The 13,820-nt window shown below is 47.1% G+C and overlaps 2 protein-coding genes across 2 annotated transcripts; one reads left to right on the top strand and one right to left on the bottom strand.

Moving 5' to 3' along the window:
• The first annotated feature begins 64 nt into the window (after positions 1-64).
• LOC145652407 (uncharacterized) lies at positions 65-4,380 on the top strand. The gene is made up of 5 exons (XM_081702582.1): positions 65-162; positions 2,129-2,166; positions 2,299-2,477; positions 3,833-3,959; positions 4,211-4,380. The coding sequence occupies exons 1-5, from the start codon at positions 67-69 to the stop codon at positions 4,284-4,286; spliced, it is 516 nt and encodes a 171-aa protein (XP_081558708.1). The 5' UTR covers positions 65-66; the 3' UTR covers positions 4,287-4,380.
• Positions 4,381-5,826: 1,446 nt separating this feature from the next.
• trim69 (tripartite motif containing 69) lies at positions 5,827-11,090 on the bottom strand. The gene is made up of 6 exons (XM_027018260.3): positions 10,317-11,090; positions 9,831-9,926; positions 9,250-9,483; positions 8,327-8,349; positions 8,128-8,243; positions 5,827-7,081 (listed from the first exon to the last, which is right to left on the bottom strand). The coding sequence occupies exons 1-6, from the start codon at positions 10,893-10,895 to the stop codon at positions 6,537-6,539; spliced, it is 1,593 nt and encodes a 530-aa protein (XP_026874061.2). The 5' UTR covers positions 10,896-11,090; the 3' UTR covers positions 5,827-6,536.
• Positions 11,091-13,820: the final 2,730 nt, after the last annotated feature.

Here is a 13,820-nt window from a genome sequence, read left to right as displayed (position 1 = left end):
ATATATTGTTTTCTATTGTTTGTCTGTCTGTTTTCGTTTCTGTGACTGATGAGTGCTCCAGGCCTGATGAGGGCCAGTGTGAACAGCGATGTGTCAACATTCTGGGTAGCTACCGCTTTGTGTGTGAGCCCGGCTACGAGCTGGCGCCTGACCACTGTGAGGGTGAGTGCAGACTGATTTATGAACACATAACATGCACATACTCACTCTTTCTCACTCTTTCACTCACACACACAGTCTCACTCTCTTACACACAGACACTCTCTTACACACAGACACACACACACACACATCTGCATCCAAACTCTAAACACACACACAATCATAAACATACATACATGCATCTGCACATGAACACCTAACTATACACACACACACACACAGTATGCACCCACCTCAGAGCACTCTGCACATGAACACCTAACTATACACACACACACACAGTATGCACCCACCTCAGAGCACTCTGCACATGAACACCTAACTATACACACACACACAGTATGCACCCACCTCAGAGCACTCTGCACATGAACACCTAACTATACACACACACACACAGTATGCACCCACCTCAGAGCACTCTGCACATGAACACCTAACTATACACACACACACACAGTATGCACCCACCTCAGAGCACTCTGCACATGAACACCTAACTATACACACACACACACAGTATGCACCCACCTCAGAGCACTCTGCACATGAACACCTAACTATACACACACACACACAGTATGCACCCAACTCAGAGCACTCTGCACATGAACACCTAACTATACACACATACACACACAGTATGCACCCACCTCAGAGCACTCTGCACATGAACACCTAACTATACACACACACACACAGTATGCACCCACCTCAGAGCACTCTGCACATGAACACCTAACTATACACACACACACACAGTATGCACCCACCTCAGAGCACTCTGCACATGAACACCTAACTATACACACACACACACAGTATGCACCCACCTCAGAGCACTCTGCACATGAACACCTAACTATACACACACACACACAGTATGCACCCACCTCAGAGCACTCTGCACATGAACACCTAACTATACACACACACACACAGTATGCACCCACCTCAGAGCACTCTGCACATGAACACCTAACTATACACACACACACACAGTATGCACCCACCTCAGAGCACTCTGCACATGAACACCTAACTATACACACACACACAGTATGCACCCACCTCAGAGCACTCTGCACATGAACACCTAACTATACACACACACACACACACACAGTATGCACCCACCTCAGAGCACTCTGAGTGTTTTGTGGGAGTTTCCATGAATTATGGCATTTCTGCCAATTATGGCAGAATTTCCTTCAGTCTTTAGGCATGTCACATCAAGGGTTATCATAACTCATACAACCCTACCGAGAGTCAGGTCAGGTCAGTAAGCTTTATTGTCATGGCCATATGCAATAAGAGTTTTGCCAAAGTGGTATTACAATAATTAAGGAAATTAAAAGCTCTCTTATAATAAAGAACTAATAGGTATGAAATAATCATTGGAAGAAGTCAAATGAAAGGAAAATAAGTACATAATAAGGATTGGGGCAAAAACTAATTAGATAAGTAGATAAAGGTGTTTATAAACTGGGCAATATGGTATGGAGGTGTGTGGGGAGTCTGTTTGGTTGGGCTCCTCTCTGTCCCTCATCTTATGCAGGCAGACATGCATTGCCCAGATAAAGCACTGCTTTCTTTTTCACCCAATAGGATGGACAGTTTGTCAGTGTTTTCTTTCTCTCTCTCTTCCTCCCATCACACACACACTCTCTCTCTCTCGCTCTCTTCCTCCCATCTCTCTCTCTCTCTCTCTCTCTCTCTCTCTCTCTCTCTCTCTCTCTCTCTCTCTGATGCCAGTAGCTGCCTGTGGAGGCTTCATTACCAAGCTGAATGGTTCTTTCTCCAGCCCTGGAGAGGCTGTTTAGGGACAGTGTATAACTGTGTTAAGATCAAAGAATATGTCATATTTACACAAAATGACTAGATGTAGTCAACAGATCAATGTTTTATTCCTGCTAAAATTTTGAACTTTCTGTCCTGTGACACTTGCGAATGTTGCATGTTTCAGAGAAAGGGTGAGGAGATGGGAGGAGAGGTGTGTTTCAGGTGTGTATGACTTCTTTGCCTGGTGTGTTTCAGGTGTGTATGACTTCTTTGCCTGGTGTGTTTCAGGTGTGTATGACTTCTTTGCCTGGTGTGTTTCAGGTGTGTATGACTTCTTTGCCTGGTGTGTTTCAGGTGTGTAAGTACGACTTTTTGGAGGTCCACAGTGGCCCCTCCTCTGGCCTCAGACTCCAGGGCAGGTTCTGTGGCAGCTCCAAGCCCGAGGCTGTCACCTCCTTCTTCAGCCACATGCGCGTGGAGTTCAGGTCCGACAACGCCGTGTCCAAGAGGCTTCAAAGCCCTGTTCTTCTCCGGTGTGTACACCGACCCGGAGCCCTTAGATCAGCCTCAACCTCACACACGCACACGCACACACACACGCAGACACACACAAATGCACACAGACACACACACTTGGTATTTGTCTAATGCGGGCTACTCTAGAGCTACAGGTTAGAGTGTCTTTCTGGCCGTGACAGCTCTGCTGTGTAAGATCTCTCTTCACTCTTTCGTTGTTCGCTGTCACGCTGCAGATGTAGACGAGTGCTCACAGGACAATGGCAGGTGTCAGCAGGACTGTGTCAACACATTTGGCAGCTACACCTGTCAGTGCTGACAAGGGTTCGTCCTGCACAAAAACAAACACAGCTGCAGGGAAGGTGCATACTCCTCCCACACTTCCTGCTGCCTCTCTGCTGTCAGACCGCTCTGAGTAGTATAATAATAATAATAATAATAATAATAATAATAATAATAATAATAATAATAGCAGCTTTGAGAAGCAGGTATACTAAACACTGTATTAATACACAACCAGGATAAAGTAACCGCAGACCAGACCGATAGCTGGAACAAATATTAAAGTTTATTATTAGACTGGTATGAGTAAAGTGCCCCTTTCTGGGTTATAGTGCACTCGCGCGCTGAGACTACCTCATCGTCTATTATCAAGGAAGTCTCGCGTCATCAGAGGCGCGCGATAGCGGTTTGATCGCTCAGATAGCAGGCTGAACTGCTGAGGGAAAAGTCCAAAATTATTTTTAGTGCACGTCAAATATAGTAAACATAAAACAGGAAGCCATGAAAGTTTATACCCTGTGTTGGATTCATTTTTATTATTTTTGTTTTATGCCTCGAATATTAATGTTGATGAATTGAGTGTGTGCCTGTTGTAAAATTGTGGGTGAATTCTTTAAGCACGCGAGCTTGAGCGTGACAGCACAACGGTAAATCAAGCAGAACATCAACCACTCCGATCACGTCAAAAGCCCGCTCATGTTCTGTTATACATAAACACAATGCTTTAAAGAAACAACAATAAATGGATGATTTTATGTGTGCCGAGAGAGAAATAATCGCATAAGAAAACATCAGCGCCGTTTCGGTAACTTTAATGTGTCCAGCTCCGGGGCGGGAATTCGGGCAGTACGCTGCTTCCGCCAAAATAAAAACACCAACTTTTCATTACATAATGCCTTGTGGTGCCAGAGCCAGCAGACAAGACCAACAAGACTCTAGCAGTGCTTATAGCACTGAGCCAACCATGTGACAGCCAATCAGCTATTAGAATTAAAAAGCAGGGGTAAGGGTGGAGCTGTTGTAGAGCTGTTGCTGGGATGTTGAGGTGTTGTGTTGCTGGGCTGTTGTCTGTCTGTGTTTATGTTCCAAGCCGGCTGTGACCAGGTGATCACCACTGTGTCTGGCACCATTACAAGCCCCAACTGGCCAAATAAATACCCAGTAAGAAGTCCTGCACCTGAGCCCTCTCAACCACACCTGGACACTGCAACAAACTGGTACCTCCACCATCAGCATGCAGTCAAACTTCACCTTTGCACTGACACCATTTATGGCCAGTGTCTTGTGCAGTGCGCCTGCCCTGTGGACGTCTGTGTGTGTGTGTGTGTGTGTGTGTGTGTCTCTCTCTCTCTCTCTCTCTCTCTCTCTCTCTCTCTCTCTCTCTCTCTCTCTCTCTGTCTCTCTCTCTGAAGCCCTTGCCTGTCCTCTCCAATGGTGATCAGATGTTCCTGTGTTTCTTCTCCAACAGCTCAGTGCAGAGGAGGGACTTCGAGGTGTATTACGCAGCAGGTGACGTCTCCTCACAGGCGCCAGCAGAAAACTAGTCTGCTGGTGGTCTCGGTCTCTGGGGTTAAAACATTCTCGCTGTCCCCTGTGGAGTGTGGAGGAAACCTACAGGCTGAGGTGAGGACCAGAGACGTCTACTCATGGGCTCAGTTTGGCGACAACAACTACGCGGGCGCGTTGGACTGCCAGTGAGTGATCTCGGCAGAGAAGGGCTACGGCGTGGAGCTGGAGAAGGAGGAGGGCTGTGGTTATGACCACGTGGAGCTGTTTGATGGGGCAGATGCTGAGGCTCCTTTCCTGGGACGCGACTGTGGCTCTGGTGTAAAGCTAAATACATCCTCCACACCTCGGCACACACGCGATCCCCTCCACACCCTCCACACACGCGATCCCCCCCACCCCCACAAACGCACACCTCCGCACACACGCGAGTCTCGGGGTCAGCACACCATACAAAGCAGCAAAAGAGCCAGTTGTTTACGGTTCATCTCCCTACAACTGCAACCATGTGTGGTTATAGATCTGGATGACAGGATCTGCGGTCCCAATGCAGTCAGGCTGGATTGGTGTCTGGGGTCTCCAGTCTGACCCAAGCCACCTGTGTGGCGTCTTTACGGCAGAACTTTAAGGCCTGTGTGTTCCTGCTGTGTTCCAGCCTTCAGAGAAGATCCACTCGGCCGGTGACGCCATCACCATCAGGTTCTACTCAGACGATACGATCAGTAAAAAGGGCTTCCATGTGCGCTACACCAGCACCAGACACCAGGACTTGTTGCACACCAGCGACTGACATGCTTTCCTGTTTGGAGTAGCTCCAGAGCAGATAGTTTACATGGTGATGAGCCAGCCTAAGTCCTCACACAAGCGCTGTTGTCTGGTTCTACTCTACAGAGCCAACTCCGCCCCTAACCCTGCCCCCTCCCAGGCTGTGTGCAGTGAGGCCAGTCCCATCACATCCTGATTTATGACCTTAGTTAACCCCTCTGGCTCTGAAGCGAAGAAAAATGGAGCTCTTACTATGAATGTTGCTGTAGAGTAACTCTTAAGTCTACCGATAGCTGGGTGTGTGAGGGTGCCAGCTGAGGAACACATGAATTCTGTTGCTGCTGGAGGGCAGCAGTCCTGGATAAATTCTGCACCACTGCAGTTCTTCTGCCCTCAGACCTTTAGGACAGAGCTTCTGAGCACTCTATTGGCTGGCTGCTCTGTGAGAGAGGCTCACTCAGTAAATATTCACTGATCCGTTTCAGCTCCTTCACTACATTTAAACTGTAACAGTGCAGTAAAGAGCTGTGATTTTAAAGGTCTAATAAACGTCTCCCAAGATGCCAAACGTTGACTCATTTATTCTGTCTGGGTGAGATTTAGGGTCCATCTCAGCTATAGGGTGCCAGTACAACAGGACAAGCATTCAGCAGTGGGACATGTGCACCTCCTAGTGTGCACCAGTGGTACTGCGCATAGCTAGGCGTAGATAGATACAGGGTTACGTGGTCGGAGGTCAAATTTCATTGTCTGAATGCACACTCACTTGTGACAACTATGGTTGTCAGATATTCAGAAAATGAATTAATAGAATTAATTGTATTGATATTTTATTGATATCTGTTCACAAGATTACACTCCTGAACACCCCATTACACATGTGACTGTCGATGGTGATCTGGATATGAAAAACTGCTGATCAGTGATTGGTCCATGTTGTTTGACTGAATTCAATCACTTCATCTGAAACTCTCTTTTCATCTCTCTCGCACTCTCTCATTTGTAGGGATGTAGTTTCAGTTCAAAAACTAACCCCTGATTGGGTAATGGGGTGTCTTTCAAAACTCAGAACTAACTGAATGTAAACGGCCTGAGTCCTTATAAAACATTCAGACTGTTAGATTACAAAAATAAAGCATGCTTTTACTGTACTGTTACAAATATATAGATACATATAAAAAGGTAAACAGGTAGACTAGTTAAAGTAAATATGTAGCTTACAAAGATCTGTCCTGAATTCACAGACATCTCAGAGCATGTTGACTAACTTCTGTCAGTTGACAATGTTTGTGAGGTTTATGGTAACAACGTGATTTGGGATATGTGCTGTTACTCTGAGATGATTTCATGACCTGCATTAACAAACTATCTCGTCATCTCGGTCCAGCCAGAGCAGTACAGGTTTATTCTGATCCTAGATCAGTTTAGATAAGCATTCATTGCCTTGGTGCAGAGATGCTCAAATCTTGCCACCCTCAGCCACTGATGTGGAGCTTCACTGCACTAGTGTGTGTGTGACGGCCTCAAATCTTTGGTGTAAAAACTTTGAGAGGCTCGTTCTCATGAACCTTGTCCAAGAAGCCAAGGTTGAAGTAGGGATAGAGCGTCTCGGTGAAGGTGTCCCGAAATGTGTAGAGGTGCGTCATGCTCTCCGCGTTGTAGAAGGACACCAGGCCTCTCTTATAGTCCAGGTACACACCGATGCGGTCCAGCTGCTCATCCAGGCTCAGGACAGTAGGGGGCGCCGTACCAGCCATGTACTGCACCCCGTAGGACAGCGAGATGGTCCAGAAGCCGTTAGTGGGCGTGGCCTTGATCAGGCCCTTCCTGGGCACTGACTCACGGGCCACGCCCACCTTCCACACGGTGCTGCTACACACCTCGATCTCCCAGTAGTGGCGTCCATGCGTGAAGCCCTGGCTGCCCAACAGGGACAGTGCAGCGTTGAAGCGCTGAGGGTTGTCCTGTGCTGAGCTGTTGAACGTCTGGTAGCGCACGCACGTCAGCGACGGCGTCAGGCTCAACCACGGGTTCGCTGTGCTCGAGTTGAACGTGATGGAAGATGGCACTGCACAGAAGAAGAAGAGGATGAAGGTGTGAGTGAGAGGACTGTACAGGGCCCAGGACAGCAATTTGTTGAGAAATGTCTATCTGTCTATCTGACTGTCTATCTGACTGTCTATCTATCTATCTATCTATCTATCTATCTATCTATCTATCTATCTATCTATCTATCTATCTATCTATCTATCTATCTATCTATCTATCTATCTATCTATCTATCTATCTATCTATCTATCTATCTATCTATTACAGGTATAACAGGTCCTTATATCTAATTACTAAAACACCCTGGGTCTGAGTTTTTTATGATGTGTGGTGGTGTTCTCTTTCCTGCACTATGAAGAAAAGATTGGGTCACATTATTTTGTGTATGCTAATGAGCGCTGCTCTCATTCAGTTGATGGCTGATGGGGTTGGACACTGAAACACACTGAACTGACCACCACAGAGTGCTAGTGTTTATTCAAGACAGTTACCTTTTTACTTTTTTGTAAAATGGCTTCAGAACTACAACTACTACTGATGATGATGATGATAATAATACTAGACTATAATTAGTGTGAAAGGAACATCTATTCACATGATTAAGTCAAAGAATAAAAGCCAGAAAAGTGAAATGTAGGTCACATTACAGAATTACACTGAATCTGTAAAACATTTTTCTTTTTACACTAGAGGTCGTAATTGAGCACAATCACAAGTACTCTTTTTACAGCCTCTGTGTAAAAGTGTTGTGGTAGAGGTAACCTCTGACCTGGGTATGTGTGTTGTATTAGAGAGGTGACCTCTGACCTGGGTACGTGTGTTGTATTAGAGAGGTGACCTCTGACCTGGGCACGTGTGTTGTATTAGAGAGGTGACCTCTGACCTGGGTACGTGTGTTGTATTAGAGAGGTGACCTCTGACCTGGGCACGTGTGTTGTATTAGAGAGGTGACCTCTGACCTGGGTACGTGTGTTGTATTAGGTGACCTCTGACCTGGGTACGTGTGTTGTATTAGGTGACCTCTGACCTGGGTACGTGTGTTGTATTAGAGAGGTGACCTCTGACCTGGATAAATGCTTCCTTTCAGGCACTTCCATACTCGGTACTGGAGTGGTCCAGCAAATCGGCCCTCACACAGCTGTGGTCGCGTCAGCACGGGCTTCTCAAACTTCAGAGGCTGCCTGCTTCAGACAATACAAGCTCAGACTCGGAGACGCCGGAGGCTGCACACAGAAGGGAAGCAACGTGTGCGGCACGCACTCACCTCTGAAGGAGACTCTTTATAGTCTGTGTGGAGAGAGAGACAGGAAACAGAAGGCTGATTAGTTTGGCAGGCGCTTGAGGAATCGGGGGGTGGGGGGGTGTTTTCCATATGAGATCAGACCTCTCCACCCAGACCCTCTTGCTCTCTGGAAATCCCCCTGCCCTGATAAGCCCCTCTATCTCCTCCAATCAGAAAGAGAATGACATCACTAAATTAAATTCTGCTGCCCAGCCCCCCGCACCCAGCCCCCGACCTCACAAAGCAAACCGGGGTCATTTCCTCACATGAGCTGCTGTGTATTTCTGAATCTGGACTGATCAACTGATGCGTGTCTGTCATCTTTATCGTTCTGAAGGACGCAGAACTCAGAAGTCTTAAGTGAAACTAAGGCGCACCCTCACTGAGCTCCAAAACCAAACCCCACAGCACAGTGGGAGACGTGCACCCACGTAGCCCCACAACAGACCATGTGTATTAGACTCATCTGGATTCAGTTCTCAGATGTTTCAAATGTTTCCATCTCCTCATGGTTATTTCCACACTGTGTGTGTGTGTGTGTGTGTGTGTCTTGTAGACTAAACCTGAGCTCTGTGTGTGTGTGTATTGTAGACTGACCCTGAGCTCTGTGTGCATGTGTGTGTGTACTGTAGACTGAACCTGAGCTCTGTGTGTGTGTATTGTAGACTGACCCTGAGCTGTGTGCATGTGTGTGTGTACTGTAGACTAAACCTGAGCTCTGTGTGTGTGTGTATTGTAGACTGACCCTGAGCTCTGTGTGCGTGTGTGTGTGTACTGTAGACTGAACCTGAGCTCTGTGTGTGTGTTGTAGACTGACCCTGAGCTCTGTGCGTGTGTGTGTGTGTGTGTATTGCAGACTGACCCTGAGCTCTGTGTGCGTGTGTGTGTGTGTATTGCAGACTGACCCTGAGCAGTGTGTATGGGTCCTGCTCGCTGAGTTTTTCCTCAATGTCAGCAAGAGCTCGGCGGAGCCGTGAGATCTCTACACACAGCAGGGCCTTGTGCTCGTCCAGGCGGATCAACTCGCGCCTCTCCTCCGTCTTCAGCTTCACCTGCAGGAGTTTCTCCTCCTGGTAGAGGAGCTGGTGCAGGTCACAAAACTGAGCCTCAATCCGCTGCTTCAGGTCTGCAGTGTGCTCCTGAATCAGACAGTCTGATCAGACCCTACCAATACTCACCATGAGAGAACATGACAGAAAATCTGATCATCAGTAATCAGACCCTATATCTACTGCTGATCAAACTACATTTGTTAGCTTCAGCTCAGAGTCACACTTGCTCAGGTCTTAACCGGGTCAGGGCCGGTGATGATGATAATAAACACACACTAATAGAGCTGACAAGGGTCCCAAGGACCATAGTGTCCTGGCCCGAGTGTGTACGGGGCCGAGTGTGTATCTCAGATGTTTAGAGAGCTGGAGTGTGTGGAGAGGAAGGGTAAGTAATGTAAGATGTCCTGCACTAACATCTTCATCACTTCAGTTACCTTCAGCTTCTTCACCTCATCCTCCGTCTCCCTCTCACACTGCAGCGCCGTGTTCAGCTCTGTCTGCAGCGCGCTGGCCGAGCTGCTCAGTGATGTCTGGCCAACACAGACAGACAGACAGATGTCATTCCTCAACACAGACAGACAGACAGACAGATGTCATTCCTCAACACAGACAGACAGACATCATTCTTTGTAGCTGCGTGCAAGCCCCCCCCACCCCCCAGTGCTACACTCCCCAACACTGTGCCCCCATGATGATACCCCACTAACGCAACCCCCCTGACGCTACGCCCCCTCCATGACACACCCTCCAATGCCTGCATGTCACACATTCACAAGCATATGTAACACAGTCATATGTAACACGTGTTATTTCTCTGCACAACTGCTGGATGAAACTGTTAAAGTCACCAGCGACTACATGCCACAAGCCCCTACCATACCTGCTGTGTTTCTGACACACACGCGATGTAAAGTTCTTACCCTGTATCTCTGCTGTGCCTCCTGGATACACACCAGCGCGTGAGTGCGATGTTCCTGAGAGACCCCACAGATCAGACACACGAGTTCTTGGTCTTCTTCACAGTACAGCTTCAGCTCTTCGCGATGGCGGGCACAGCGTGGAAGAGCGGGCACCACATCCAGCACCGACGCCCCACGCCCACTGCTCTCCTCCAGACCCTGGCAGTAGCTCTCCACAATGTTGGCCACGATGCGGTTGGACCGGTAGCTCTGGCCAGGAAACACCTTCCGGCACTGAGGGCAGGAGCCTGTGGCGGCCTGGCCCTGGGGGCTGGGGTTGGCCCAGTAGCCCGTGATGCAGGTCTTGCAGAAGGTGTGGTCGCAAGGTAGAGACACAGGCTGCTTGAACAGATCCAGACAGATGGAGCAGGTGAGGTCTCGGCTCAGACGCTGGGTTGCGATGTCGCATCGCGCCCGCTGCTTCTCCGCCTTGTCCTGCTTGGACCAGCTGCTGCACCTCGGGTCTGGTTTGGACATCGGGTCTGGTTTCGACATCGGGTCGGGTTTGTCGAGATCTTTCCTGGACCACGTCGCACTCATGTGTGTGCGCTCTGAGCTCTTCTTCTCGCTGTGAGAGTTAGTCTGGTTGTGAGAGGCAGCTTTAAATTTGGAGTGTCTTTTCTTTTATCATGCTCTCCCCCTTCTCTCTCTCTCTCTCTCTCTCTCTCTCTCTCTCTCTCTGTTTCTGTTCCTCCGTCTGATTGCTGGGCTCAGCCCATTCTTCCTGTTGACTGTGGGAAATGAAAGGGGATTTGCGTAGGCGGCCCGAGTCTCCAGTTAAACTCAGAGATTCCAAGTGTGTGTGTGTGTTTGAGTGTGTGTGTGTTTGAGTGTGTGTGTTTGAGTGTGTGTGTGTTTGAGTGTGTGTGTGTGTTTGAGCCAGTTACTCTCTTGCTCCTTGAGGTTGAGATCAGCCTCTGAGCTACTATCTCTACTTTGTTGATTGTAGGGTAGAGCAGCAGAGGAGAAAGTGTTCCCTCACTGCAGTGAACAAGCACTTGGCTGAGGCTCGCAGCCTAATGGAGACACTGTACTTGTGTCAGACTACAGTGTGATGCAAACCCCACATGCCTGCTTCATCCTCTGTGGGTCTTTCAGTGCAGTTATGGAGGATGGGATTGGTAGATGCCTGAAGAAAAACACACACTCCTAAGGTTTTGGAATAAACTCACTCCCTCGTAAGGTTTTGGAATAGACTCACTCCCTCGTAAGGTTTTGGAATAAACTTGCTCCCTTGTAAGGTTTTGGAATAAACTCGCTCCCTCGTAAGGTTTTGGAATAAGCATATATATCCAATAATGCTCCATAGTAAATGAGATTCTTGCAAGAGACAATAATTATACTTACTTCATTGCCATTGGTGAGCAATAATTTGAAACAAGCGGTTTTACATCCATTAAACTTTAAACTAGAGTAAAAAAAAAAGACAGGATAAACCCTAATCCTAGTAAAGTACAGAGGACAGGATGAACCCTAATCCTAGTAAAGTACAGAGGACAGGATGAACCCTAACCCTAGTAAAGTATACAGGACAGGATGAACCCTAATCCTAGTAAAGTACAGAGGACAGGATGAACCCTAACCCTAGTAAAGTATACAGGACAGGATAAACCCTAATCCTAGTAAAGTACAGAGGACAGGATGAAGCCTAACCCTAGTAAAGTATACAGGACAGGATAAACCCTAACCCTAGTAAAGTACAGAGGACAGGATGAACCCTAATCCTAGTAAAGTACAGAGGACAGGATGAACACTAACTCTAGTAAAGTACAGGGGACAGGATGAACCCTAATCCTAGTAAAGTACAGAGGACAGGATGAACTCTAATCCTAGTAAAGTACAGAGGACAGGATGAACTCTAATCCTAGTAAAGTACAGAGGACAGGATGAACCCTAACCCTAGTAAAGTACAGAGGACAGGATGAACCCTAACCCTAGTAAAGTACAGAGGACAGGATGAACCCTAACCCTAGTAAAGTATACAGGACAGGATGAACCCTAACCCTAGTAAAGTATACAGGACAGAATTAACCCTAATCCTAGTAAAGTACAGAGGACAGGATGAACCCTAACCCTAGTAAAGTATACAGGACAGGATAAACCCTAACCCTAGTAAAGTATACAGGACAGGATGAACCCTAATCCTAGTAAAGTACAGAGGACAGGATGAACTCTAATCCTAGTAAAGTACAGAGGACAGGATGAACTCTAATCCTAGTAAAGTACAGAGGACAGGATGAACCCTAACCCTAGTAAAGTACAGAGGACAGGATGAACCCTAACCCTAGTAAAGTACAGAGGACAGGATGAACCCTAACCCTAGTAAAGTATACAGGACAGGATAAACCCTAATCCTAGTAATGTACAGAGGACAGGATGAACCCTAATCCTAGTAAAGTACAGAGGACAGGATGAACTCTAATCCTAGTAAAGTACAGAGGACAGGATGAACCCTAACCCTAGTAAAGTATACAGGACAGAATGAACCCTAACCCTAGTAAAGTACAGAGGACAGGATAAACCCTAACCCTAGTAAAGTACAGAGGACAGGATGAACCCTAACCCTAGTAAAGTACAGAGGACAGGATGAACCCTAACCCTAGTAAAGTATACAGGACAGGATGAACCCTAACCCTAGTAAAGTACAGAGGACAGGATGAACCCTAATCCTAGTAAAGTATACAGGACAGGATGAACCCTAACCCTAGTAAAGTACAGAGGACAGGATGAACCCTAACCCTAGTAAAGTATACAGGACAGGATGAACCCTAACCCTAGTAAAGTATACAGGACAGGATGAACCCTAACCCTAGTAAAGTATACAGGACAGAATGAACCCTAATCCTAGTAAAGTACAGAGGACAGGATGAACTCTAATCCTAGTAAAGTACAGAGGACAGGATGAACTCTAATCCTAGTAGAGTACAGAGGACAGGATGAACCCTAACCCTAGTAAAGTACAGAGGACAGGATGAACCCTAACCCTAGTAAAGTACAGAGGACAGGATGAACCCTAACCCTAGTAAAGTATACAGGACAGGATAAACCCTAATTCTAGTAAAGTACAGAGGACAGGATGAACCCTAATCCTAGTAAAGTACAGAGGACAGGATGAACTCTAATCCTAGTAAAGTACAGAGGACAGGATGAACCCTAACCCTAGTAAAGTATACAGGACAGAATGAACCCTAACCCTAGTAAAGTACAGAGGACAGGATGAACCCTAATCCTAGTAAAGTATATAGGACAGGATGAACCCTAACCCTAGTAAAGTATACAGGACAGGATAAACCCTAACCCTAGTAAAGTACAGAGGACAGGATGAACCCTAACCCTAGTAAAGTACAGAGGACAGGGTGAACCCTAACCCTAGTAAAGTATACAGGACAGGATGAACCCTAACCCTAGTAAAGTACAGAGGACAGGATGAACCCTAATCCTAGTAAAGTATACAGGACAGGATGA

The sequence above is a fragment of the Electrophorus electricus genome, chromosome 19 (genome assembly GCF_041902795.1).
Source record: "Electrophorus electricus isolate QZ-2024a chromosome 19, ASM4190279v1, whole genome shotgun sequence".
NCBI lineage: Eukaryota > Metazoa > Chordata > Actinopteri > Gymnotiformes > Gymnotidae > Electrophorus > Electrophorus electricus.
The sequence above is the reverse complement of the archived record's forward strand: the minus strand, read 5'-3'. Positions and strand labels throughout refer to the sequence as shown.

Bases quoted from the DNA above. Each gene is read 5' to 3' on its own strand.
- LOC145652407 (XM_081702582.1), top strand. From the start codon at position 67: ATGAGGGCCAGTGTGAACAGCGATGTGTCAACATTCTGGGTAGCTACC. The intron at 163-2,128 runs GTGAGTGCAGAC...TGCATGTTTCAG, and splicing joins GGCGCCTGACCACTGTGAGG to AGAAAGGGTGAGGAGATGGG. The intron at 2,167-2,298 runs GTGTGTATGACT...GGTGTGTTTCAG, and splicing joins GGAGGAGAGGTGTGTTTCAG to GTGTGTAAGTACGACTTTTT.
- trim69 (XM_027018260.3), bottom strand. From the start codon at position 10,895: ATGAGTGCGACGTGGTCCAGGAAAGATCTCGACAAACCCGACCCGATG. The intron at 9,484-9,830 runs GTAACTGAAGTG...TGTCTGATTCAG, and splicing joins ATGAGGTGAAGAAGCTGAAG to GAGCACACTGCAGACCTGAA. The intron at 8,350-9,249 runs GTCAGTCTGCAA...CTCTCCACACAG, and splicing joins ACCCATACACACTGCTCAGG to ACTATAAAGAGTCTCCTTCA.